The sequence below is a fragment of the Coprinopsis cinerea genome, assembly GCF_000182895.1.
Source record: "Coprinopsis cinerea okayama7#130 chromosome 3 map unlocalized cont3.3, whole genome shotgun sequence".
Classification (NCBI taxonomy): domain Eukaryota; kingdom Fungi; phylum Basidiomycota; class Agaricomycetes; order Agaricales; family Psathyrellaceae; genus Coprinopsis; species Coprinopsis cinerea.
Genome location: NW_003307542.1, coordinates 1,090,043 through 1,114,914, shown reverse-complemented (window position 1 = coordinate 1,114,914; position 24,872 = coordinate 1,090,043). Strand labels below are relative to the sequence as shown.

The following is a 24,872-nucleotide window of genomic DNA, read 5'->3' as shown; positions in this document are numbered from 1 at the left end:
GACTTTGCGATGTTCGATTATACGACGTACTGATGTTCTTTCACTCTCGTTTGCGCCCAGCGCTGTAGTTTTATGATTGGTATAGAAGGGGTATATAGTAACGATATCCTGATACACCTTAGACCAAGTTGACGCCACCCTGGCGAGAGGAGATGATGCCCACGACCTGGCCCTCAAAGTCATGGAGCGATCCTCCTCTGACAGCGACGAGGTCAAGGTTAGGTTTCTTAATTCCCAGCAGCTTCTCCAGGTTGCCTGTGGCGAATTCGATCGCTTCGGTCTTGGAGATTCGTCCGCTGGAATCCAGGGCGGTCTGCAAAGTTATCTACGGGTTAGATGCGAACAGTGAGCCATGAAGAAGCTTACCCATCCAACATCAAACCGAATATTTCGTGATTGCCATTGCTCGATGATACCGAGACCAACGGTGACGTTGTGTTCACGCAGCACAACAGCGGATGTATCAGCAGAGAGGGGAGGGCCAGGCAAGCTATGAGCCGAGGAGTAACCTCTGTCAGCACTGCAAAGCATCTTGAAGGAGGTTACTCACAATCGTTTCTTCCTCCATTGGTCGGGATAAGGTCGAGCAGGAGCCAAGATGACACCAATGCCCGCCTCCCCAATCTCCTTGGCGAGGAGATGGGCCTCGGTGGCACCAACAAAGGTAAACTTGACTCTCTTGTGGTGCTTGTCGATCTCTTCCTTCAGTTGGATAAGGGAAGCCATGATGTCGGCGCTTTGCACATCAATGACAAGCGGGAGATCGCCCTAAGGGACCGTTAGTCCACTGCGAAACCGTGGCATAGATATGCTCGTACCTTTGCAACCCGGGAGAAATACTTGCCCAAATCACCCTCTCCCCCTCCATTCAAAAGATTCCTCAAGGCAGCAATTTGAGTGCTGATACTGGGTACACCTTCCGAGTAGAGAAGCGAAACGTGAACGGCAGTGACTTCTTGAACGATAGCACCCTTGGCCAGCTTGTGGGAAGCACCAGTGTCGAAAGCGGTGGAAAGCCCCTTCAAGAACTTTCCGCCGAATGGCGCGGTCACTCCGACTGTCGCCCCTGCCTTGTATCCAAGCCTAAAAAGATCGGTGAGCGAATTAAACCAACGAATCGAAGTGGCTTACAGAGCATCCCGAGTTTCGAATTGGAGGCCATCAACAGCACGGATGAGAGGACCTTTTCCGAGTAATCCAGAGTTGGAAGAAGTGAGTTGGTCAACAATGCGACCGTCGTTGGTGGAAGGCTCTCCATCGATGTCATTAAGCGCCAAAATGCTGCCGTAGCTAATTAGGGCTGGACTAGGAATAGGTCAGCACAAGCATGCTTCGACGGTACCGGAGGGAGCCCTTACGAGATGGAGCCACCTAGGAGATCGATCGTGGTCGCTTGACTGGACTGGAGTTCTTCCAGACAGTCGGGTTCGCGCACACCATCGCAGAGTAGTTCACCTTCTAGGAAAGCAACAAAGGTCCACTCGTCTTTCAGACCAGGATCGAAATTGAAGACCTCTTTGACTGAGAACCCTTCACGGACGTGGAGGCTGTTGACCCCTCTGAAGATGATAACGTCACCCTTCGCCTTGTGCGGGGCAAGGGGAGGGAGACCCTCGTATTCAAGGGTTGCCTTGACTTCGTCATCGAAATCAGGTGTGCTCGGGGCTTCCTGCAGCGCTTCTGGCTTCTGAACCGTATGTGGATCTTTGAGTTGGGCGATACCGTCGATGTAGACTTGCTTTGGTGTAGCGCCGATTTGAAGAGGGTGACTGTCCCAGATAACGACGTCTATAATGTATGAGCAACGTCTCGGTGACACTGAGCTCAACTATCTTACCCGCATCGTAGCCTAGAAGCTCAGGTCAGCAAAGTCACAAGTGGGTGGCAAAGATGATCCTACCTTTCTTGAGGAAGCCAATTCGATGATCGTAGCCCAAAACGATTGCTGGGTTAGAAATGACAGAGGCGAGGGCCAAGTTCTCTGGAAGACCGTAGTAGTGCGCTTGCTGTGCCTCGTTGAGCAGGAAGCGGGAGTCGAGAACAGGATGGTCGCTCTGCAGATGCAGAAGTCAGTTGGGTTCCGAATGAAAACTGGTCAAGAAAGTAGTGCCGATGTCTACCTTCATCACAACCCTGAGACCATTGTCGGCGAGGATACGGGGCGCAAATTCTGAGCCACGATACGCTTCTCTCTTGTAGCGGGCATTTGTTGCGAAGAGTGCGATTGCAGGAGGTGAACCTGCGGATACAGCCGTCAGGGGGGAATGAAGTACTTCCCAAGCGCACATATATACCGTAGGCATTCTTTAGTAGGTCAGGCACAAGATAGGTCTCGTGTGCATGGTGGAATGCAGCAATTGAGAAGTTGAACTCGTGTGTTAACTACATGTTGTATTTAGCAGCTGCGAGTAGGAACAAGAACACTGTGATCACTTACTCTAACCATGTTGTCTAGATCGACAGCTTCGTAGCAATGATTGTGAACCTTGACGCGTCCTCGCAAGACATCGACTAGTGCTTCCCATTGCAAGTCTTCAGGGAAAGAGCCCAGACCATCCCACTGTCCAGCAAGGGCTTTGGCACAGTATTCATCCTGGCTGACTTTGATCTTCCTTGCCGTATCATAACTGAGAAAAGCTAAGCAAAGGTCGGGTCCAGAGGGTGCACCTTGCTTACGCTTGTCTAAAGGCCCATTGCGTGTCCATCCTTGTCCCATCATACACGCGACCTGAGTATAGCTTAGACAAAGGGAGTTTCATCACCGCGAGTATTTTGACATACTTGGGTTTTCGCCTAGAACGCAAAACTGGGTTAGTTCATTGAAACATTGACATCATGAATGCACACCGACCGCACGCATGCTTCATTTGCCTCCATCTAGGTCTGTCTGAGAGGACAGAAGCTGAAGCATTGAGCGAGAATGGGGGTTCCAGAAGACGTGAAGTGGTGGTTCGCTCCTTAGTTGGTCGAAGTTTGACAGTGAAAGCCTGACCACCTATGAAAGGGACGTTAGTGTACTAAGTACATCGGAAGCAATATATGAACCGAGGCCTACCTATAGCATCTGCAGATCCTGGAAGGACGTTCGCAGTCGTAACCCCCCCAGAGATTGAAAGGCGGTATGCTTCGTCGTGAGTGTTGATACCATCCACGACTCTCATCCATGGCAGAGTGAGGCCTTTGAACGAGTTGTAGTCAGTTGCACCGTTGAGTTCCGGCGCGCTGTCAGCTCCCATGTGGGAGTGGACGTCTATGATTCTGCGGCATGGCATTCAGCTTTGTCGTGCACGAGATAGTATAGGTGCACAAGTACTGTGACACATACCCAGGAGTGACCCATGCACCATTGGCGTCCACCGTCAAGAGATCCGCGTAAGCCTTCAATTGCACACTTTCCACCTCTCCTACAGCCTTGATAAGCCCATTGGCTAAAAGCAAGTCCCCTTTGATGACCTCCTTGCCATCGTTGGCACCTGTCCACAGCGTTGCATTCCGGATGAGTACCGGGAGTGTCCCTGCTTCGAACCTGTCGGACTCTGTTCGTTGGTGGAAGTTAGAAGGTGGCCCCGGGATGACGTTCAACGCTTTGCACTGGTTGATAATCTTGTCGGCATTTATGGGGATTTTCGTGGCCGGTTCTCTGCTGCCCAGGTTTGCACTCAAGTAGGTCAGAGATACTGTCGCGAGCAGAACAGCCGCTAACAGACTCTTGAACGCGGCGTTCGCTTTTCTGGGTCGTTCCACTCGGTGCCGAGGTTCATGATATGCTGGAAGCTTGTCCATTGGGGAGCAGGTGGTGGTCAAAGGACAAGAGCGAACTGGGGGATGGCACCATCACTGTTGCTGCTCACGCGAACTATCAGGGCGCTTCCGACCTCCGATCACGCGGCGAGTGCCCCTATTTTTGGCGTCTAACGTCCCAAGTGGGGCAGCAGAGCGACTATACTAGTACTCCACTCTCGATGCGTCTGACAATTGTTCTTGCTGCGTTAAGGATGGTCGTGTTACGTGTAGCTCTGAGATTACCCTCGTCCGCAGTTTACCCCTCTCGCAATGGATAGGTAAAGGAAGGAGATTTGCTCCGCATCCATGTGCATGGGCGCCGTGGATGAGGGTTCCTCCGCAATGAACCGGCGCTTGTCCAAGTTTGGGTCTAGGTTCGAAGAGTAGGTGCATGCCTTGGACTATCTTCTGCCAATTATCCTCGACAAAGGTATGCAAAGGATGATCTACGTCCCAGATTATGCCACTACATGCCCGCGACCGTGTTCTAGTCTGAACTTTCGAAGGCCTTGTTCCTGCGTCCAAGGAACCTCGCTGTCCCAGTGTGTGACCAAAATAACCGCCTGGTCATTACCAACTCCATGGCCACTATCAAAGTAGGCCTTGACAGCCTTAATCATCCTCTCGTCCATCCCGCTCCATACCTCGTCCAAGATGACCAACGGTGGCCGCCCAACCAGAGCGCGCATCAGTAACACCATTCGCTGTTCCCCTTGCGTAAGCGAGGTGAATGACCGCGCAGCAAAACTACGTGCGTCTGTTGAAACACCGGTCTCTCTGATCGCGGCATTCGAGTTGCCCCAGGTCTGCGGCCCAAGGTGCTCCAAAACTTCCCAACACCTCTTGATTCGCCAGGCTTTGACACTATCTGCGCCCTCCTCCCATGTGTCTACGTAAACATCCCCCACAGGCTTGTTTGACGAAATGAAGGTTCCACTGAAGCCAGTTTGAATAGCATCCCAGACGGACATGCCAGGATATCGTCGAGGGAAAGCGTCGAAGAGCTCGGGGGAAAGGACCCCGATTAGTGATTGTAAATGGGGAGTTGCTGTCCGTTTCCGGTGCTCGAGTCGCCAATTCCGTTGTTCATGGGGCTTCTTCTCAGGTGATAGTTCGACTGAGGGGATTTTCAAGTGTGCTTGGGTATATGATTGAGGATGGTCTCCGGTCAGTAAAGATAGTAGCGTGGTTTTCCCCGAGCCTGGGTTTTCATTCAGAAAACTCTAAAAGCTGAGAAGCATACTATATCAGACATACCGTTGGACCCCTGTAAATGCCACCTGTCGCCTTGTTTTATCTCCCAGTCGATGTCGTCCAGAACCTGTCTTGGACCGTATTTAACACTGACATTTCGAAGATGTGCAACCGTTCTTCCCCGTTGGATAGGTGGGATAAATGTGGAATGCATGTTCCGGTTGCGTAGCCCATCGGCAAGCTTGGGGGCAAGCTGTTCAAAGAAGTCCTGTCGCTTTCCAGCCCAAAATCGGTCTCCTTCACTGAAAAGGAGATGCGTTAGAAATTTCGGCGCGACGTCCCTGACTTCGCTTCCGTCAAAGGACACGATCTCTTGAACCCTAAAGCTGCTGATAACATGCGGCGAACATGCATGGGATCTTGTTCTCAGTCGCTTGAACAGGTCGGTGAGCCGCTGACGGGATTCCACATCCAAACCAGCTTGAGTTAGAGCCAGGTGAGTGATGTACACATCAATCGTATGCAGGGAGCGCTTACTTAGAGGTTCATCCAACAGCAGAATCGTCGGATTCTTGAACAAAGCCTTCGCGATTCTCGCCCGTCGCATCTGACCATTACTGAGACCAATTAGAGGAACTTGCAGTAAAGGAGTCAGCTCCAAGCTGTCCAGAATACGGCTTTGTTCCGCAGTCGGCAGGCTACTCGTCGCGACAGCTTCTCGAAGACTCGACTCCAATGTCTTGTCGTCTCCCTCTCTTAGAGCACCGTATTTGGCCGTGTAGTCGTAGAATCCACCACTTTCACCTGACGAGACAGCATTCGAATGCCGGAACGGAACGAATTTAATGCGAGTGAAAGGATCTTGGTCTTTCAAGCTTGGATATAGCCCTCCTTCGGGAACTGGGTGGATTCGGGTATGTCCTAACAGTGTCTTGTGGAACAAGTTATCAGCATTGTGTTGCTCTAATCAAGAGATTGCCAGGCGCACCTGGAAGACGTTAGATTTTCCTCTTCCAACGATACCCCATGAATCTTGTTCGTGCACTGTCCAGTCAAGGTCTTTGGTTTCGAACAAGGGTTCTGACCGCTTGTTGGCCGCTCCGAACGCATACACCGCCGAATCCTTGGGTATCCGTATTAAAGGGGCCTGGTGGTACCTACGACAACCATAGGCTAAGGCCCTTCTGTATTCCCTGGCTGGAGTCTTGAAGACGAGCATAACCAAGGAGGAGAGGACAATATTGAATCCATTTCAAAACATTTGGAATCGAGCAGGAATCGAACCGATGATGTGAGCCCTGTGGGAAGAAAAGACGCGAGCTCTTGGCAATGATTCGCCATCCGCGGACGCGAAAAGAGGTGGCGGACGGTGTCGTGTTCGCCCCTTTCTTCGGATCCATGACTTCGAGACCGGCGACGTCGTCATCTGCAGCGAAATCTGGTGCACCGCCAGTCGTAATACCCGCTTCTGGCAACAACATCATAATAAATCCTCTACAGGTGCAAGCGTTATATGAATAAGGTCTTTGAGGGAAGCTCATGGCCTAGGCGACCAGAGAGGGAACCCTGTGCTCGAATGCATCCGAAATGTAGGCAAGGAGTTTGGAGATATCGTCGCGGACTATCAAGTAGGGAGGACAACTGGAGTCCTATGGCTGAGGTACGTTTTGCATCCACTGGAGTCAGTGATCATGGAAATGAACCACCCGCTAGCTTGAAGTACCACCGTCTACACCCTGAATACATCCATACCCGCATCGAGAAACTGGGGAATTCATACGGCCTACGTTTGCTGCTTATCCTGTGCGACGTCGTACGTCTGTGCTCTTTACCGATAACATGATCTTACCTCAGTGCAGACAGAACATAAAGAACACATCCGAGAGCTAACTAGAGTATGTCTGATCAACAACATTACAATCATCGTCGCGTTCTCGTATGACTGTTTCTCAGCTTTGACCCCATGTTAGAATGCTGAAACATAACCTTCAGGCTTGACGAGGCTGGCCACTATCTCTCCACTTTCAAACAATTCGAATTCAAGTCTCCTGACATGATCAAAGAGCGCACAGAGAAGGACCACCACTCTATCCTGCGTGCTGCGCTCACTTCCATTAGCAAAGTGAATAAGACCGACGTCGAGACACTCCGAACTGCCTTTGGTGTGCGTGTCTTTCTGCAACTTTCCCTTTCTGCCCTGAGTCGAACTATGTTTTGCAGAGTTTCGCAGGGATCTCGCGAGCAACATCTGACCAGCTCCAGAACCTTCCGGGTTTTGGACAAGTCAAGGTCAAGAACATGAAGAATGCATTCGAGAAGCCCTTCAGGAACAACGCTACCTCCACGTTAACCTCGTCTCAGTCCCAAGCTCGCGCTCCAGGCCCTTCAAGTCAGCGCGAAACCCAGGGCGCTTCTGCCGCAAGGAACAGTAATATGGAAGCTGGGACGTCATTGGCAACCCAGCGACGACGAGGGAATAGATCTCCGAGCCCTGCATGGGACATCGAGCTCGACTTGGACCTCCCAGATGCTAATGACCCGGCTCCGACCCCACCTCCCGCACCACCTCCCCGGCGCCCCTCTCCAAGCAGAGGGCGGAGTCCCGACCTTCACGCCCGCGACACACCACCTGACGGCGGGGACGAGCTCATCCTCGATCTCACATAAATTATGAGGTATAACCTGAAACACGAGTTGTGTGATGTACTAAACCGCACGATATGTGCCGCAAACCCGTATGTACTACCATGAACAAGAAAGAAAATACATCGCGACAAGTAATCTAAAACTATGGTTGAATTTATGTACAAAGAAGGATGTTGAAAAAGAAACACAAAGGAGGAATCATCCAGGTTACTACACTGTACATGGTATTGCAACGCCAACTGAAAAAGTAATGGATTCTGGGGTGGTTCAACTGATCAAATGGGATTCGATCGAAAGCATCTGGCCGTAGGAAATAATGTTGTGGAGGGTGCTGAGAAACGCGGAAGGGAAGGAAAAAACCGAACAGGAACAACACTGACAATGTCACAAAGCGAATCGGAGCTTCAGCATATCAACGCAACATACAATAAACCAATAAAGTAAGAGGCGAATGCACGAGGGCGTGGTTGGCATCGTCGTGTGCGAGAGAGGAAGGTTGCAAGCAAGCGTCCCGCCTCAAAACAAGAAACGTGCTCAATCAGCATCCGCCAACCGCCTGGTTGAGGACGGATGCAGCCTGAAAGAAAGAAAGAAAGAAGTCCACAGTTAGGCAAACGGATTAGTGTTGCGGGATTTGGAAAGCCAGTGCTTGACGCTAGTCCTTTCGGTCTGGCGTTCAACCCAGGCTCGTTCGTACATTGAGCGTTGATAGTAAATGCGCATCTGGAGTTGCTTCAAAACGGCTTTGGCTCTTGACCGGTCGATGTGAGCAGCGCGGACATCGTCTACAAAGGGTTGAGAGAGTTGCAGATAAACAAGAAAAGATGGGCATACCGATCATGCCATGAAGTATCTCGAAGGCGGTGTGTAGCAGTTCCATGTCGCCAACGGGTTTCTTCTTCGAAGGGCTGCGAGGAACGGCACCTGGAGCGTGACTGGCCTTCAATGCCGATTGCTTCTGCTCCTCCACATACGGCTCAATGTTCGACATCGCAACACCAAAGATGTAAAGGTATCGCCGCATGTTTGAGTAGTCGGTTTGTTCATGGACCTGGAAGATTCCGGGTGGGTTGCTGTCATCCGACTTCTGCTGCACCAACAAGCCCACGAGTCTTGTGAGAGGAGGAGGATCCCTGTAAGTGCTCTGTAGAGGAAGGGTCAATCATCTCGCTCAAAATACGGACGCGATGAACCTACAAGTACAATGGCCTTCGCCGGCACCTGCAACAAGATTGCGTATGCGAGCATGCGGGATATCCGCAGAGTATTTCCTGTTCCAGCGAAGATGAACGATAGAAGAAGGGCTTTATTGGCGGGGTGATAGTCCTTGACCAACCCCACAAGTCGTGAGGCGAGTTTGCACTCCTGTCACGGTGTTAGACCCTGCAAGGCAAGAAACGACAGACACTCACCGAACTCAAGTGCTTATCTGCTGACAGCAAGTGGCAAAGGAGGTTAATAGTGGCGGAGATTTCCCTTCGCAGTTCAGGAGGTGTCGAAGAATCCAGACCAACAAGCAGGAAGCACACGACAATATTGCTCACGTCGGGAACAGCAACGCGATTACATCTGCAGGAATGGTCAACCTTCTGAAAACGCATTCCATCCGTCAAATCCTCACCTGGCTGCCAGCTGTACTATGGTCAAGGCTCGGAACAGTATAGCCTCCCGATCCGCAGATTTGATATCTTTGGCTGCAGAGCTTGCAGGGACCGGGAGCTCTGCAGACGCCATGACAGAGGGCTGGGCTCCAAGTTGCCGGAGTGTCTCAACGATGACCATCGATTCAAGTTTCCAGGTATCAGGAATGTCTTCATGATTGCGCTGGAGGAGCTGGCAGGTAGCGGCGAAAGCAGCTTCCGAAAGGGCGGGTTCTTGCGTATTTAGGGCTACAGCAGGGAATTAGACCAGGCTCTGGAGTAGGAAAAGATGCGTACCGATCTTGCAAAGTTGACTGAAGAAATTGGCGTCACCATCAAGGTGGAGAACCCTGAAAATGCCGGATTTGAGGACCCAGACGGCCTTCGAGAACTCTGCGCGACGCGTCAATAATCATTGACCAATGGAACATAAACAGAAGTCCTACCCTTGGCACGAATAGCGGCGCTAACACTTCGGATAGTATCACTGTTTCCGCTATATGGGAGTGAAGGGAGGACACTATCGACTGTCATGTCTTCGCCTTCCCCTTGTGACCACAGTGGCGATCCTTCTTGCCTTTCGTTTTCTTCCTCTTGCCTCCTGGCAGTCCTTTCGCGATTCAAGATGTCGTTGATATTACCACCACCATCGCCGAACCAACTCTGTCGATTTGCCTCATCCAAGTGGACGCCCTCCATTGCACTGAGACTCCCTTTCCAGGATAATGAAGCGACGCCGCCTTTGTACCTCTTCATGTCATTCTCCTCGCCCTCCAAGTCGAGCTTGGGGAGCTCCATGAATGGGTTGGCCAATAGATCGTTTGCAACCCGGTAGGCTTGCTCTCCCTTGCCCGCCTTCTCCGCCTTCTCCCTTTCTCTAAGCAGGTCTAGGATTGGATTTTTAGACATTTTAGGTTTCCTGGGTTTGGGGGATCCGCGATCATCGACAGTGACTTTGGTTTTGGGAGGAATCTGGCGCGATGAACGGCGAAGGTTTTGGTTTTCTGAACTCGGACCAGCGGACGCGTTTCTCGAAGACCTATTTCACATAAGAATCGCGTCAAGGAGCTGGATTATCGGGTGGCATACCTGGTAGCCCTGACAGGAGGCGTAGGTAAAGCAATATCGGAATCCGAGTCCGAGTCGTCGCTATCGGTGGGTAATTCATCTGGAACCTCGATGGGGATCACTTCTGGACTTGAAGGCTCGAATTCAACTTGGGCCTCTTCGATCTTGCTGAGAAGTCGCTGGGTTCTCTCCCTGGCAGCCTTGGCAGCATCCACAGGTGAGATCGGGGGAATATGAGGGGCCGAGTCTGTATCTCCATCCGAAGAGGCATCGGTATAGGGCGGCGTCGGTGGTTGTGTTGCTGCATGAGCGCTTGATGTTGCGGAAGGTGAGCTAATCCCGTCTACGCAGGCAGTAGCCCACTCCGAGACGGGGGTGGTTTGCCCAGAGAGTTCTCCAAGCGGCTCATCGACGTCCATAGTATCGACAGACAGGGGTTGATTAGGGCCGTCACGATCGGGCGTGGGCGGTTGTGCTTCTTTCATCCAGTGATTGATAGCAGCATCTGACTTTTGAGGCGCGCGGGACGTCGAGATATGCGATTCCACTGTAAGCTCTTCTTCATCGGACTGGCTGCTCGGTACCGTCGAGGTGGATGCAATACTGATAGGCGATGAAAGACGGGCCTTTTTCCGTGAAGTTGAGCTAGTGGCGATGTTCTACACGATTATAGGTCATTACCACGTAAAAGGAAGTCCAATTTCGTGTCGCGCGTAGACTCACTCGAGCAGTCGAACCTTGTTCACTAGGTTGCGTGTTTCCATCTGAAACTGTCGATTGCATGGTCGAAGACCGTTCCCTCTTCGCGCTTGTGGCCGGTATGGCAAGTTTATCAGCTGATTTCACAGGCGAGCTACCGCGTTTCGATCCACTCGTTCCGTAGGTCGAAGCATCGGCGCCTTCTTTTGCCTGTGTCGACAAGGAATTAGCGACTGTCTCGCCCTTCAACCGCGGTCGTCCAGACGCGGTGCTTACCCCGCTGCTCGCCGAGCCTTGCGACAACGAAACACGCGCAAAAAAGCTGGTTATAGGCGGGGTCGATTTCGGAGGTGCTTTTTTCGTGTTTTTCGCCATTTTCAGCGCCTGTAGGTGAAGGCGAGCGGCAAGATATGGCCTTTGACGCTGACAGCGTATTGTCAAGACAAAATAGCGGACGCGTGGCGGAGATTGAAACTCCGTTAAATTGGGTAACGGGACGACACGTGATGGAAGGCTTGGCAATTCTGCTGGAAGCGCGTTCCTGGACCTTTTGGACTGTAACGCTCACAATATGCCTCCACGACGAGACGCAGGATTCATGGACGTTGACGATTCCGACTCTGACATTTCAATTGACAACGACATTGAAGGTCCCAGGAAGAAAAACAAGGGAAAGGGTAAAGCGACAGACAAAGGAAAGTCGGCCAAGAAGAAGACGAAAACCAATGAAACAGTAAGAGTCCTCGACATGCTTTAATAGATTTAGCTGACAGAAAGATTTAGCTGGCATACACCTGGGAAGCCTCATACACACGATCATGGGATACTGTACAAGAAGATGAAGCAGGAAGTCTCCAAACTTCCGTTGAAGAGCTTATGGCTCGAGGGAGGAGACGTAGGTACGCTGCATTCCAAGAGTAATGTCACCTATCCAACCATCCAATCCCTTTGAAGACTCCTCGCACCTGCTGCTCCAATACGAAGAACGATCATCCGTCACCTAATCATCATCCTCGACCTCTCACAATCCATGATGGACCGAGATATGCGTCCTACACGATTCGACTTGACATTACAGTACACGCGAGAATTCATCGCAGAATGGTTTGACCAGAATCCGCTTGGTCAGATTGGGATTGTTGGGATGAGGGCTGGGTTGGGTGAGAGAATCGGGGAGTTGTCTGGTACGTTGATTACAGCGTCCACCTTCGTGAAGTTTACTGAATGTAGACGCATAGGAAACCCTCAAGAAGTTCTACGTGCAATTGCAGATAGACATAAACTAGAGCCCACTGGAGAGCCCAGTCTCCAAAATGCCATTGAAATGGCACGAAGCAACATGAAGTTCGTTCTTGTATCAATCCACTTGAAGCAACATTGCTAACGAGTCCGTCTCAAGTCACCTCCCGACGCACTCCTCCCGTGAAATTCTGATTCTCTTTGGCTCACTGACGACCTGTGACCCGGGGAACATCCACGACACTCTCGAAACGTGTATCAAGAACAAGATTCGCATCTCCGTCGTCGCTCTGGCCGCCGAAATGAAGATCTGTCGCGAACTGTGTGACAAGACTGGTGGTGCGTGGTCTCCTCCATTCTGAGAACGTGTACGTTTCTAAGACTACATTCCTAAGGAAGGTCAATTTGGCGTTGCAATGAACGAAGGTCACTACAAAGATCTCTTGTTCGAGCTGGTTCCTCCACCCGCTCAAAAGGCCGCACCCCGTCCCGCAGGTCCGGGTTCTGCGCCGCAACCTCCATCTACCAACCCAGCCGCTGACCTCATGATGATGGGTTTTCCAACTCGCCTACCCGAATCGTCCCAACCAACCCTCTGTGTCTGCCACTCCGAACTGAAAAGCCAGGGTTTCCTCTGCCCACGGTGCCAGTCCAAAGTCTGCGACGTGCCCACAGATTGTGATGTCTGTGGGTTGATGATCGTGAGTTCACCGCATTTGGCGAGGAGCTATCACCATCTGTTCCCCGTGAAACCGTATATCGCGATGTAGGTGCATCGTTCGCCCAAGTTTATGTAGCTTGCTGATGCGATATTCTACGTGCAGACCATCATTGCAGGAGATAACGAACACTGCTCCAGCATGCCACGGCTGCTCACGCCCTTTCCCCACCTCCCCGCCTGCCAACGCCGTCGTAACGGAAGGGGTATCCCCCGTAGGGCGTTACAGATGTCCAGAATGTAGCTTTGACTTTTGCTCAGAGTGCGACATTTTTGTGCACGACGTGGTACATACCTGCCCGGGATGCGCCAAATGACCGATAGATGTCCAGCGTAGATTAATACGAGGTCGTCGTGTGCGATTAAGGATCTATTAACCGTTGCCTGTACAAGTACTTTGCGAAATAATCGTGATGCTGTCTAATCGTCATAATAATAACAGGCCCCGTCCAGGGGCCTGAGCCAGGAACTACCGAAGCTTCCCCTGGTCACCCTTCGACATCCCAAACACCTCCAACTCGCTCTCCTCGTCTACTCCCTCATCTCTGAACGGGTCCATCGATCTCCGCCTTCCAACCTTTCCCTTTCCCTTCCCCTTGACTTTATCCTTCATCCTGGCCATCTCTGGGTCACTGCTACTGTCCTCCCTATCAGCAGCATCCCCATCATCCTCCTCCGTTTCGCCCGCCATCAGCCCAGTAACCTCCGAATCCCCTCCCGACCTCGTCTTCTGCACCGACCCATTCGTATGCCCATGACTATTCCGCCTTTGAAGCGGCGACCGATTCATAGGATGCAAATGATGATCTATATCCGGATCATCTCCCTCGTCGCTATCACTCACTTCACCCACCGCCCACAGCCGCTCACTCTCCCCCGTCTTCTTCCCTGCCAACTCTGAGGTATGCATCTGCATCTCTTCGTCATCGGCGTCGCCGGGGAGATGCGTTCTTCGTCTTCGTCTGGTGGAATCGGACGTGGGGAGGCCGGTGCGTGGTGTCGCTGCCCCACGGATGCGGGTGGTGACAGGCTCGGGTTTCTTGTGCGTGAGGAGCACAACGCCTGAGACCAGGACAGAGATGGAGACGAAGATGAGGAAGAGGGTCCAGGATTGGTATGATTCGACTTCGTTATTGAAAATCAAGGAGTTCAGGAATCTGTGACCAGCGTGAGCCATAGTTGTACTGTGACTTGGACGCATATACGCACCCAGTTGCAGTATACACTCCGTAGAAAACGGGTACGACGAGTGTGGAGTCATATACACGAAGACCTCTGTTGAGACAGAGGATTTGCATCACAGCTGTAATTGCGAGGAAGATGATCGTGAAAATGGACGAAGCATGGCCGAACTGGTTGCCCGTATTCACTTTCGATAGCGATCCGGAGATTAATTTCACACTAAATAGACAGCCTCGTTAGAACTTGCACGGAGCTTTGCGAAGTCAAGACCTACGTCGCTTTGGCGAACACCAGACACCCTCCAGCAAGCCCGCCTCCACAACAAGCCCAGCCGATACCCAACGTCCATGCAATCTGCTTGTCGTCTTTTGGACCTGCCCAGTGCTCCACCCAGTCCATAATCCATGACATGCCCCAGTCCCACATCGCCTTCACAGTTTTGAAGAACCCCACGACCTTGCCCACAAAGCCCAATCTCTTTGCAGGGGCGCTACCAAAGGTCGGACGTTGTCCAGTAGCCGGTCTAGTGTTGTTAAGATCTCCACGGGCGGCAAGGACAGCGTCAAGGCAAGAGGTGAATACGAGTACGAGATAGAGCGCTCCGCCCATGAAGAAGAAATAGCCCAGCCAACCACCGCGTCTCCAGAGCTCGGTGAGATGGGCGGCGTCCGTTTCTTGGGAGAGACCGCTATTGATGGAGCCGAATGCGACGATTCCAATAACACCGAGTACAACGACTATGGTTCCCTACAGCAAGGTCAATCCCGGAGGCTGCGCAGTGGTGTGGAGGACGTACCCATATGTCGCTTTTGGTTACTGGTGTTCCGACTAGGAATCTAGCGAACAAAAAGTTGAACACGAGGGACGAGGACCCCAAGGGTGCAACGTATTCTGAAGAAACGGATCCTTGTCAGACCAGATCGACGATGGGATGCAAAGAGCTTGCGCACCTGCCCTCATGTATTCGAGTGCCAATGTACTTCCAATGAGTTGTGATAAACTATGGGAATATCAGCATTTAGATTTCACAGTGAAAGGTCCTACGCACATGTAAAGCAACATTCCGAGCAACCAGATGGGCCTCATCCAGTCTTTTCTTCGTTCCGACTTGGGTAAGGCACTCATCCTCACCTAAACGCGTCTTATGTCACTATGCTCTATTTCCGAATGATATTGAAAACCTACATGGTCATATTTCGTCAAGTTTAATCCAGCAGCGTTCATTATAGATGCAAGGAGTATGATGGACAGGCCAATCATGAAGGCAACGACTGGATTGTGGCCATGACCTGGTGTCCGGACTGGTATTGGTGAGGCTGAAGCTGAAGCTACAGCGTCGAGTGTCGTCGTCGCCGTTGAATTTATTGGTGGATCCATCGTGTGGACGTGTCGTGGTGGGTTATGAGGCCTTCAAGAGGCCTGCGGATCCGCAGGGGAACGTCCAGCGAGAGATTATGGAGGTGGTGACGGTCGATGCTGCGAGAGACGAATCCGGTGCCCATCAACTCGGACTCCTCCTTTGATGTGATGCGCGTTGCAGAGTCAGCATGCTGACAACACGTGTTTGGTATTCACAACTGAGACAAATAATGTAGATTGGTATGCAACGTCAGGGGGGAGGCACAAGTACAAAAATGTCTATTGTGATCCTCTCTGCCTGGAGACGACTCCAGTTGTGGCGCAATGGATCCTAGGTCGACAAGCGCCCAATTCAACCCCCGTTTCAAGCTCAGATCGCCTCGGCCCTCTCGGATCAGTTACTGTTGGCCTTCGAGCTCGAGCTCGTTTCCGTAGAGGACGACGTGTGGGACGCTCTTCTCGCTCACAGAAGCTTCGAAACTACAAATTTTCAAGTGTCCTCGCCGCCTCGATTAAGGCTGCCAGCCTGTCAACATGCCGAGCTTGACTTGGATTACCAACCGACCATCGATTTCGTCATGCGTCCCTAATATCCCCCTCAGCCTAGTCTTGGGCTGTGTTTCTTCTTGGAGCTCCAGTTCTCCTGATTCCTTTTACATCTCACACGGGTATATGGGAAACACTGATACCTGCATTCCCTTACCCTGGACTTGAACGGCTACAAGATGTCCTCCTGGCCTCCCAAACTCACGCGAGATTCTGACCTCTGGTCCGATTTCGTGCGTACTGCGCATAGTAAAACAGCTTCGTAAACAAAAAGTTGAATGACGCATTATACAGTCAGATAAAACGCCCTACCCTTCGGTCGCTCGTACAAGCTTCAATTCCATGTCCTTGTCGGGAAAGGTCAGTGACTTCTTTTTTCCAATGCAAGGAAGGAATATCAACCCTCTCGCAGTACTCTTTAACAATCGATCCAAGAGACTGGGAAACACTAGAAAGCGACCTCGAGGAGGACGAAAAGACGGGGACCCGTGGTCTCAGAAGCCTGGCGTACAATCCCCTATCCCTACGAGGATTAGGGAATGTGGCATCGTTGAGTATTCTGCTGGGAGGGTTGATTGCACTTTTGTAGGCCTTCTTTTCCTTCAACAAACCACATCTGACTTCAATGTCCTAACAGCGTTGGATACCCAGTGATATCCGCTATCAACAGTCGCGAAATATCAACCCTCGGCGGGTTCAACCTAGGAGGCATCAACGCGTCTGGACAGGTCAGGCACAATCCGTTGACCTATCCGCTCATCAATAATCGAACATTGGTGTAGGTCCCTGCCATGGGAGGACATGGTCTCATCGACAGCGATACACCGAGATCAGCTTATGTCCTAAGGTCCTGGGACAATCCCTCCCAAGAGATGCAACTAGTTTTCTCGGACGAATTCAACACGGACAACCGCTCGTTCTATCCAGGAGATGATCCCTACTGGGAGGCTGTTGACCTCCATTACTGGGTAAGTTTGCGGTTAGCATATTACTTCCCAGGCTCATAATGCCCAGGCAACGGGAAACTTGGAATGGTACGACCCAGCAGCAGTCACGACGCAGGACGGGTCCCTTGTCATCACCCTCGACCAGAAGCATACCCATGGTATGGATTACCAAGGTGGACTGATATCTTCCTGGCAAGTAGCTACTCCTCCCCCCTCCCCCTGTTCTAACATTAACTACAGGAACAAATTCTGCTTCACGGGCGGCTACATCGAAACATCCGTTATGCTTCCAGGAGCGAACAACATCCTTGGGCTGTGGCCTGCAATATGGACGATGGGCAACCTGGGCCGTGCGGGATATGGCGCGTCCCTTGAAGGAGTCGTAGGTCCCGTCCCATCCATCTACCGCTTATTTCCAAATCGCTAATCCTCCCTCGTATGTGTACCCGAAAAGTGGCCATACAGTTACGACAGTTGCGACGTCGGTACAGCGCCCAACCAAACTATCAACGGTCAGCCAATCGCAGCCACTCAAAATGGGAATGCCGCGAATGGCGCTTTATCGTTTCTGCCTGGGCAGCGACTTTCGCGGTGTACGTGTAGGGGCGAGAATCATCCTGGCCCAAGGCATCCCGATGGTTCCTTTGTCGGCAGGGCAGCGCCTGAGATCGATATCTTTGAAGCGCAGGTCTGTATACCGATGCCTTACTTTACGACTTGGACTGATTGAGTTACTAATTGAAGATCGACCGAAACACACTTGTTGCCGGCGTCTCGCAATCTGCTCAGTGGGCAGTAAGTGGTTCTTGTCCCTTCGTCTGCTTCTGCTTGATGGCGCTGACCGTTTGATCCTAAACAGCCGTTTGACGATCAATATACTTGGGACTCGTCCCCCGAGAACATGATCATTCCGGACCCGTCCATCTCCACACTCAATACCTTTGTCGGGGGCGCAACGCAACAAGCCACGTCCGTCATAACGAGGACAAATCCTAACTGCTACGAAGATAACGGGGGCTGCTATTCCGTTTATGGATTCGAGGTATGGAGGACTGAGACCATCAAAAGAACCGCTCACAGTGCTAACCTCTTTGGCGTCGGCAGTATAAACCAGGATTTGATGACGCCGTACGTGCTTCTCTTGCTCCAGCGCAGTTTTAAGGTCGTAGGCTAACTGATTGCTGGATCTCGTCGCAGTACATCACATGGATCTCTGACGGAGCCGTCGCTTGGACGCTAAAAGCGGGTGGAGTAGGTCCGGATCCGACAGTGCAGATCTCAGGTCGGCCTGTTTCTCAGGAGCCAATGGTGCGTAGTGCCCTCGCTCGATGCCGACCTATCTATGTTTTGACAACTGTTGACAGTACATTATCATGAATCTCGGAATGTCGAGGAGCTTCGGACCAGTCGACATCGCACACCTACCTTTCCCTGTACAAATGAAGATCGACTATGTCCGAGTATACCAACCTGCGAACGCTATCAATATTGGATGCGATCCTAAAGACTTCCCCACAAAGTCGTACATAGATCAGTACGTGTTTTCTTCATTCCTTTCTGGCCAAGGTGCTCTGGGTGGATGGGAACTGACATTTTGAACAATGCAGGCATATTGAAGCATATACCAATCCAAATCTTACCACTTGGGTAGACGATTACAAACAACCTTGGCCTCGAAACTCGCTCCTAGATCACTGTTAAGCGCGAGCTGGACCTTTATACACGTAGTCTTGAGCATTTGGACAAAATTCATGTACTACGACACAGCTTATTTTGCTTCGCTCACTACATCTGTATTTTTACGCATTCTTAATTAAGATACGCTACGCTGGCATTTAAAGCTTCACCTTGACTGGATCTAAGTAGCCCGAACACTATAGAATCCGCAACGCATGAAAACCATGCAACCTCCGGAGGATTGCAAATATCCTCCTTTCAGGCGAGCGCTTAATCGTGATGATGGGAAGTGCTTGGTCAGCGGCTGATCCATCCGAGTTTCCTTCGGCAAGCTTTGAGCACCAGTGGTTCATCCCGTCGCTCGTGGTATCTCCGTGCGTTCTTTTGAACGACGCGAACGATTCTGGGGGAGCTGGTAAATCATCATGCGCCTGCCATTTCACCCGAGACTACGAGGGCTGGACGTGGAAGATCTGGAAGTGAGAGTTTCCTGCGCTTTTGCACACTCGCGTCTGATAATGATTCCCAGGCCAGAGCTATATACACACGGCACCCTTCCCCCTCTGAAACGCCTCATTCACTCCCGAGGTCAGCATGATCGCCGCCAAAAGTTATCACGGTCGCGGTACTCGAGGCGGTCGTGGTCGGGGTCAACGTTGGGGGTGGCGGGGTGCACCGAACAAGTCCAGGACATGTGTAATCTGAGGTATGTCCTGTAACGAGGCATTGGGAGTACCCTATGAGCCACCATCGCATTCCGCATCGCCATCAAGGCCGGGTACAGTGTTAGCGCCGACATTTGCAGGTAAGCGCCCGTCAAAGTGACTCACAATCATTGCGGACTGTGCAAGTGTATCCTTGAACACATTCCGTCGGTCCCTCCCTGTAGTCCCAGAGGACATCACGAGTTGAGGGCTTGGTAAATAAACAAAATGCTGCCGGTGCTTACCATGGCCTACCACCACATTGACCGTACGGGGGCACAAGAGGCGTCTGAGAGGAGACCGAGCCAATGGCCAAGGACAGGATGGCAGGTCTGAGGGTGGAAAGTAACATAGCTGCTTGGGTGACTTTCTGGAGCTTCACCCCTCATACCGAACCTCTTTCTAGGCAAAAACGGAGATTAGCCGCAGAAACCTAGCATGTGGGGTAGCAAGAAAGGAATATGTTCGGAGAGGTTTGGAATTCTAACTAAACTTATGCCTTGTTCCTCTGAGTCCAATTATAAACACAATCAAATGACTCAATATCTCGTGTAACTTGAAACTAATGTACACTTTTCACCTCTTGCCTTCGCCACCAAACTTCTAACACAAACAAGGCAAATGCATCGTAACCATATTACACGACCGTCCAGGCGGCGACGCATTCCCCTGCCCCTGCAAAAACACATCATAGAAATTCCTATCATTTGTCGAACATGCCAAAAAGTTCAATTGGCGCGGGTTCCGAATGATAATCGTGTCGCCTTCCAAACCCCAGTTGGTTGTCGTAGCGGTCGTACCGAACGAGAGAGGCTTATAGGAGGCGCCAATGTCGTCTGCGTTGAGGTAGAGTCGCGTTCCGTCAGCTTGATTCAGCGTGATGGTTCCGTTAATGATGAAGCGTCCTGAACTGGATTCGGGGCCTAGTCTTGGGACACCACCTGTAAAATGTGAACGTATTAGTAATGTGCGCTACATATATCAGAGTCGAGGAGAGGAGACCCACCGTTATTCTGCAGATAAAAGTGGTACACAGGATTCGTGACAGTGCGGATCTGGGACCCGGATGGCGGAGGGCCAATAATGGTGGTGGATGGCGGTTGCACAACCGTAGTTGTCGGGGGGACGACGACAGGGGGATTGGTCACAGGAGGAGCCGATCCAGGTACGCATTGAGAATACCCTAGTCCATTCACCCGCATTTGAGAATTCGGTCCTCTGCCGCAGTAGTTTACTCACATTCGTTGACCAGGTTACAAGTATATCCTGATACACATTGGGTTGGGCCCGACCTTGAAATTTACTGTCAGTAACACTGTCCAGACCAGCGGAACTCTGCGGCACTCACCATCCTTGACCTCCACATTGTCCCCAAGCAGGGGCCTCCGATTGAGCAGAGACCAAGGGGATCGTCAAACAGAGAAATATGGGAGCGATCAAAAGGAACATAGTCACTTCAGAAAGAGGGCTTACTTGGGAATCGAAAGGCCCATTAATGTGAATATGGCCTTCATAACTCGACGGAAATTCACCGCGTAAACTTGGCGCAAAGGTGCCTTGGAAGATATTCGGAGAGGCTATTCCTCGGAACCAGTTGAAACCCGCAGTAGAGATGCTTCCTTTGAATTCCGTTCAATGGGCGAAGGCTTCGTTCGGATTGTTAATTAATCGAACATGTACATCTGTCCCGTCGAGAGGGAACATCGTAGAGACCAATGAGAGCCGGGGTGTCGCGAAAACATTTTACAATTTCAAAAGTACAATCAATTTCGAACTTCAGTTGTCTTTCCTTTGCTTCCATTTCCTGGGGCCCGGTGTCAAGGGCAGTGTGTTCTTCTTGTTGCCTTTCTGATGCGTACTCGAGCTGTCTGGTTTGCCTGTACGACGAGCTGGATCCACGGACGAATATGAGTTAATTGCTAATCGAGAAAGTATCAAGTCCTGGCGACGACTTGCCGTGTAACCCTCGTGTGGCCCGGTTTGACTGTTCCGGATTCTCCGATTGACGAACGTCAAGATGGCTGGAACGATCTCCTCCTGCTACCCGAGGCTGTCCCCGTGACGGTAAGCCTGCTGACGACGGAGGATTACGAGAATACCGAACACTAGACCCTCTTGCGATTGGACCGTGGTCCTCTTCCAGAACAGTAGCCAGCTGCTTTTGCAAAAGTCGTGCCAGGGGAACAGACCGAGGTTCTTGTACAGAGAGGCTTCGTCGGTGGTTTGCCAATTTATTCTCGACAGGACCAATGCGACGAGTGCTTGTTGTTGGGAAGGATCCTGAGGGGGGGAGAGATGCCATTTGGCTTTCGACACTCGGGTGACCGCATGCGAGGCTTACCTTCAAATAGACTGGCCAGGCGTTGATGGCGACTTAAACTGTGCGGCGCGTTGCTTGTTGCCGGCTTAGGAGGGTCGCTAGGCACGTCGTGATCCTTCGAAAACTGGAACTGAACGTTCAAGAATTCCTGGGAGTGAACCACAGGTGAATATTCGTTGCCCACACTCGCCAGAGACTGCAGCTGCAAAAGTCCCAAAGTAACGGGCTTCTGTCCCGCGAAAGCTACATCGATATCGGGAGTGAGAGGCGTTCCCGGAGTCAGGGGCAACTGAGGCGTCCAAGGAGAAACGGTCAGAGGAGGAGTCAGGAAAGTCGGACTCTCGTAGTGATCGCGAAGAGATTGGCGGACAGAAATACGGTCAGGGATAACTTCAGGAGCGGGAATCTCGAAAGGGTTCTGGGTCTGGAATGGAGAGAAACTCGATACCAGTTGCTGCGGCGAGCGACCCAAAGCGGCATATTGTAGCTGCTTCAGGCGCCTCGTATTCACTTCAGAGCCAATTCCCAGGCCAGCGAGAGCCTCAGCACTCTCCCGTGGGTTCCGCATGACTGTCCGAGGCAAAGCACTACTCGAATCGGAGGATGACTGGCTCGAGCGTTGGTTTTGGACGCTGACGGTCTCCATCTGCCTAGTAATGCCTATGACCGTAGGTCGGTTCCAGGAAGGGTGATCTTGAGCTCCAGAAGCCAAGTTAGGCCTCTCGCGTTGATGCCTTCGATACGGAAATGAGCCCATCTGTGTTTGAGGATGGCGAGATTCCTGCCCTAGAGGAGCTTCGCCACTACCAGCTTGGGAGTGTTCGACAGGATCGAGTCCCCAAATCATCGTAGAGGGTTGGTCACCCTCAATGATCGTCCCTTCTGCGCCCCTATAATTCGAAGATTGTCAACGAGTTCCACCACAACGCCCAATAGAACTCACGATGGACACCGAGCATAAGGCAGGGAGAGTGGACCATGTAAAGCTGGGATAGGTTTAGGCGGCGAAGTCGTCCACAACGCCCAGTCTAAAACTAGTCAGTTATATGAAATAGACTACAGCGAGTTTGCCAATCACTATCTTGACCAAAGTCAGGAGGCGGTGGTGGAGTTCGAGGAAGACAGACAGGAGCCCCATTTCGAGAACCCAGATAATCGCCCAAAGAGAAAGGGTCCCCAGAGCCAGAATCGAAAGAAAAAGCGTCCAAAGGGTCCTCGTCGCTCTCCGGAGACAAGTCGCGTAAGAAGCCAGGTAACGAGACCACGCGAGGTTGGATAATAGCAGGACCGTCCCGAGACTCGCCTAGTTCAGGTAAAGAGACCACCCTGTTCGAAGCGCGTTGTGGGATGCGAGGCAATTGACTCGGTCGGGCGATGGCCGAGGGTTTGTCGCCGCCGATCTTTTGAACATGCAACTCGCCAACGTCAGGATTGGCGCTAATTTGACGTTTACCATGACAGAAACAGTCGCAGTTGTTGCTTTCCAGAGTCAATGGAATTCCGGACGTGTTGTACTGTGCGGCGTTCGGGGATGGCTCGGTCTGTATCCCGCGTTCGACATAAGCGCGTTCGTCCTGATGTTCCTTGTGTGAAGACATGAAATCGCCCAGAGGGGGTTGAGTTTAAAGTCGAGAGAAGTCGTGCTCGTCGTGAGATGGTCAAGGAAAACGAAGAGAACCGCGTTCAAAATCGGTGAGAGTGGAAGAACCCAAATTTGCGGAGTTTGAACACGAACCTCAGCTGGGTATGTAGCAAGAAATAAATTACACGAAATACTATGGTCACGCTAAGACTTGGCCTTCTCCGCCTTATTGAAGAAACTCGATAGTTTCGCCATGCCGGTAGTATTGACCTTTTTGAGTTGCTCGACGCCATGTGAACCCTTTGCTGCCTTTCGCTTCTTGCCATCTCCTTCGGCTTTACCTGCAGCGCCCTTCTTCGTGTTTGTCGCGCTTTTGAGAGGGACCTCGTCTGCCATGTTCTGTCTCAAGTGTGCCTCCAACTCGGCGAAACTGAGACAGGGAAACGCTCAGTACTAGCACGTCAGGGGAACGCGAGAACGTACTCGTAGGTTGCCAGTAAAGTCTGCTTCATTTCGGGAGAGAGATACTGGGCAACGAGATCGAAAGCGGCCTTGGTGCGACCGACTGCGTGTTAAATGAGTACTCAGTTAAGGCTTTATCAGAGCGAGCAACGTACCAGCCAACAGCTTCTCCCTTCCATCTTCCATGAGACCCTCCTTCGCCAGATGACGAACAATTGTCCTTGACACTTCCAGCGTCTTGGAATTCTCTAACCTGCCGATCTTGCTACGCAAGTACTGCTCAGCTTTTTCTGGGGAATGCCTATACACGACGGTTCCGGGCCCAAATTCTCCGAGAAATTAGTCTTCATTACACGGTAGCGAGAATAGCTTCTACCTTTAACGTCGCAGATGAGTCGGAGAGCTTTCTGTGCACATGGCAAACCGGCCAGTGTTGCTATGCTTCGTTCTAACAGGGTTTTGTTGTTCCCTTCGGATTCCTCCACAATCTTTCTTGTTATCTCCTCGAAAAGGTCCTCGCCTGTACGGAACACGTCCGACTGGAACGATGAGCACTACTGAGGTGGCCAACAACGGTGAGACATACCTGTCCGGCCTTGAGTAGAGGTAGAAGAAGGAAAGCTGGATCTATTGGGGTCATCATTACAAGCCTCCCATCTAGATGATGTCTGAGTGGAATTCGAAGAGCCCAAGGTAGCCGACTGACCTTCATATACGTGCTCCCCAAGAAACCACGAGCGGCCTTCAGGCGGTGAAACTGCTTGTACCTCAAGGATGGCATCGGGTGTTGGAAGAAATAGGGACAAGAGTCCTGAAGACGCGTGAATAAGGTCGGCTAATCCATATTATCCCTGACTAACCAGTCCTTGGGTGTGGCAAGGAGAGAAACTGAACGACTTCGTTCGGTTGCTCCAATTGCACCGAGAGAGTTTGGATGATGTCTGTCGCGTTATGTTAGATACAGCGTCATAATAATGCATTGATTTCATTCACCTTCAGGGAGAATCGCGAATCGAGCAGTCATGGTCATCGTCGAGAGCGTTGAAGAGAAACTCTGCTGGGCGGGAGCGCGTTGTTTTGGTGTATTGACGCGGTGGAGATGAGTG

At 51.5% G+C, this 24,872-nt stretch overlaps 10 protein-coding genes across 10 annotated transcripts; 3 read left to right on the top strand and 7 right to left on the bottom strand.

The window, feature by feature from the left end:
• Positions 1 to 118: 118 nt before the first annotated feature.
• Positions 119 to 3,783, bottom strand: CC1G_04548 (hypothetical protein; the record flags this gene model as incomplete). The annotated part of the gene is made up of 16 exons (XM_001830063.1): positions 119 to 313; positions 367 to 490; positions 551 to 768; positions 819 to 1,083; positions 1,132 to 1,305; positions 1,359 to 1,788; positions 1,838 to 1,849; positions 1,901 to 2,054; positions 2,121 to 2,239; positions 2,295 to 2,382; positions 2,438 to 2,627; positions 2,677 to 2,728; positions 2,782 to 2,793; positions 2,852 to 2,995; positions 3,056 to 3,258; positions 3,326 to 3,783. The coding sequence occupies 16 exons, from the start codon at positions 3,781 to 3,783 to the stop codon at positions 119 to 121; spliced, it is 2,838 nt and encodes a 945-aa protein (XP_001830115.1).
• Positions 3,784 to 4,241: 458 nt separating this feature from the next.
• On the bottom strand, positions 4,242 to 6,196 carry CC1G_04547 (hypothetical protein; the record flags this gene model as incomplete). Its single annotated transcript, XM_001830062.2, has 5 exons — positions 4,242 to 4,921; positions 5,041 to 5,279; positions 5,386 to 5,431; positions 5,515 to 5,908; positions 5,966 to 6,196. The coding sequence occupies 5 exons, from the start codon at positions 6,194 to 6,196 to the stop codon at positions 4,242 to 4,244; spliced, it is 1,590 nt and encodes a 529-aa protein (XP_001830114.2).
• A 110-nt stretch (positions 6,197 to 6,306) lies between these two features.
• CC1G_04546 (DNA excision repair protein ERCC-1) lies at positions 6,307 to 7,644 on the top strand (the record flags this gene model as incomplete). Its single annotated transcript, XM_001830061.2, has 6 exons — positions 6,307 to 6,477; positions 6,534 to 6,637; positions 6,691 to 6,790; positions 6,837 to 6,913; positions 6,970 to 7,141; positions 7,198 to 7,644. 6 exons carry the CDS (start codon positions 6,307 to 6,309, stop codon positions 7,642 to 7,644), a joined length of 1,071 nt encoding a protein of 356 aa, XP_001830113.2.
• Positions 7,645 to 8,229: 585 nt separating this feature from the next.
• CC1G_04545 (hypothetical protein) lies at positions 8,230 to 11,405 on the bottom strand (the record flags this gene model as incomplete). Its single annotated transcript, XM_001830060.2, has 10 exons — positions 8,230 to 8,408; positions 8,458 to 8,767; positions 8,821 to 8,988; positions 9,036 to 9,192; positions 9,245 to 9,512; positions 9,561 to 9,656; positions 9,710 to 10,302; positions 10,353 to 10,990; positions 11,055 to 11,240; positions 11,307 to 11,405. 10 exons carry the CDS (start codon positions 11,403 to 11,405, stop codon positions 8,230 to 8,232), a joined length of 2,694 nt encoding a protein of 897 aa, XP_001830112.2.
• A 196-nt stretch (positions 11,406 to 11,601) lies between these two features.
• CC1G_04544 (RNA polymerase II transcription factor) lies at positions 11,602 to 13,231 on the top strand (the record flags this gene model as incomplete). The annotated part of the gene is made up of 7 exons (XM_001830059.2): positions 11,602 to 11,763; positions 11,814 to 11,929; positions 11,985 to 12,190; positions 12,230 to 12,374; positions 12,403 to 12,608; positions 12,651 to 12,970; positions 13,094 to 13,231. The coding sequence occupies 7 exons, from the start codon at positions 11,602 to 11,604 to the stop codon at positions 13,229 to 13,231; spliced, it is 1,293 nt and encodes a 430-aa protein (XP_001830111.2).
• Positions 13,232 to 13,456: 225 nt separating this feature from the next.
• Positions 13,457 to 15,546, bottom strand: CC1G_04543 (hypothetical protein; the record flags this gene model as incomplete). The annotated part of the gene is made up of 7 exons (XM_001830058.2): positions 13,457 to 14,144; positions 14,197 to 14,388; positions 14,444 to 14,916; positions 14,966 to 15,060; positions 15,120 to 15,169; positions 15,218 to 15,300; positions 15,355 to 15,546. 7 exons carry the CDS (start codon positions 15,544 to 15,546, stop codon positions 13,457 to 13,459), a joined length of 1,773 nt encoding a protein of 590 aa, XP_001830110.2.
• A 707-nt stretch (positions 15,547 to 16,253) lies between these two features.
• On the top strand, positions 16,254 to 18,619 carry CC1G_04542 (beta-glucan synthesis-associated protein; the record flags this gene model as incomplete). Its single annotated transcript, XM_001830057.2, has 11 exons — positions 16,254 to 16,307; positions 16,369 to 16,434; positions 16,487 to 16,659; positions 16,712 to 16,802; positions 16,857 to 17,042; positions 17,089 to 17,403; positions 17,766 to 17,816; positions 17,881 to 18,063; positions 18,126 to 18,149; positions 18,219 to 18,329; positions 18,386 to 18,619. 11 exons carry the CDS (start codon positions 16,254 to 16,256, stop codon positions 18,617 to 18,619), a joined length of 1,488 nt encoding a protein of 495 aa, XP_001830109.2.
• A 1,386-nt stretch (positions 18,620 to 20,005) lies between these two features.
• CC1G_04541 (hypothetical protein) lies at positions 20,006 to 20,851 on the bottom strand (the record flags this gene model as incomplete). The annotated part of the gene is made up of 4 exons (XM_001830056.2): positions 20,006 to 20,343; positions 20,409 to 20,585; positions 20,642 to 20,694; positions 20,751 to 20,851. The coding sequence occupies 4 exons, from the start codon at positions 20,849 to 20,851 to the stop codon at positions 20,006 to 20,008; spliced, it is 669 nt and encodes a 222-aa protein (XP_001830108.2).
• A 463-nt stretch (positions 20,852 to 21,314) lies between these two features.
• Positions 21,315 to 23,320, bottom strand: CC1G_04540 (hypothetical protein; the record flags this gene model as incomplete). Its single annotated transcript, XM_001830055.2, has 4 exons — positions 21,315 to 21,682; positions 21,744 to 22,612; positions 22,666 to 22,750; positions 22,801 to 23,320. 4 exons carry the CDS (start codon positions 23,318 to 23,320, stop codon positions 21,315 to 21,317), a joined length of 1,842 nt encoding a protein of 613 aa, XP_001830107.2.
• Positions 23,321 to 23,508: 188 nt separating this feature from the next.
• Positions 23,509 to 24,796, bottom strand: CC1G_04539 (hypothetical protein; the record flags this gene model as incomplete). The annotated part of the gene is made up of 8 exons (XM_001830054.2): positions 23,509 to 23,734; positions 23,788 to 23,869; positions 23,922 to 24,095; positions 24,143 to 24,305; positions 24,353 to 24,423; positions 24,473 to 24,577; positions 24,627 to 24,707; positions 24,760 to 24,796. 8 exons carry the CDS (start codon positions 24,794 to 24,796, stop codon positions 23,509 to 23,511), a joined length of 939 nt encoding a protein of 312 aa, XP_001830106.2.
• Between the last annotated feature and the right edge of the window lie 76 nt (positions 24,797 to 24,872).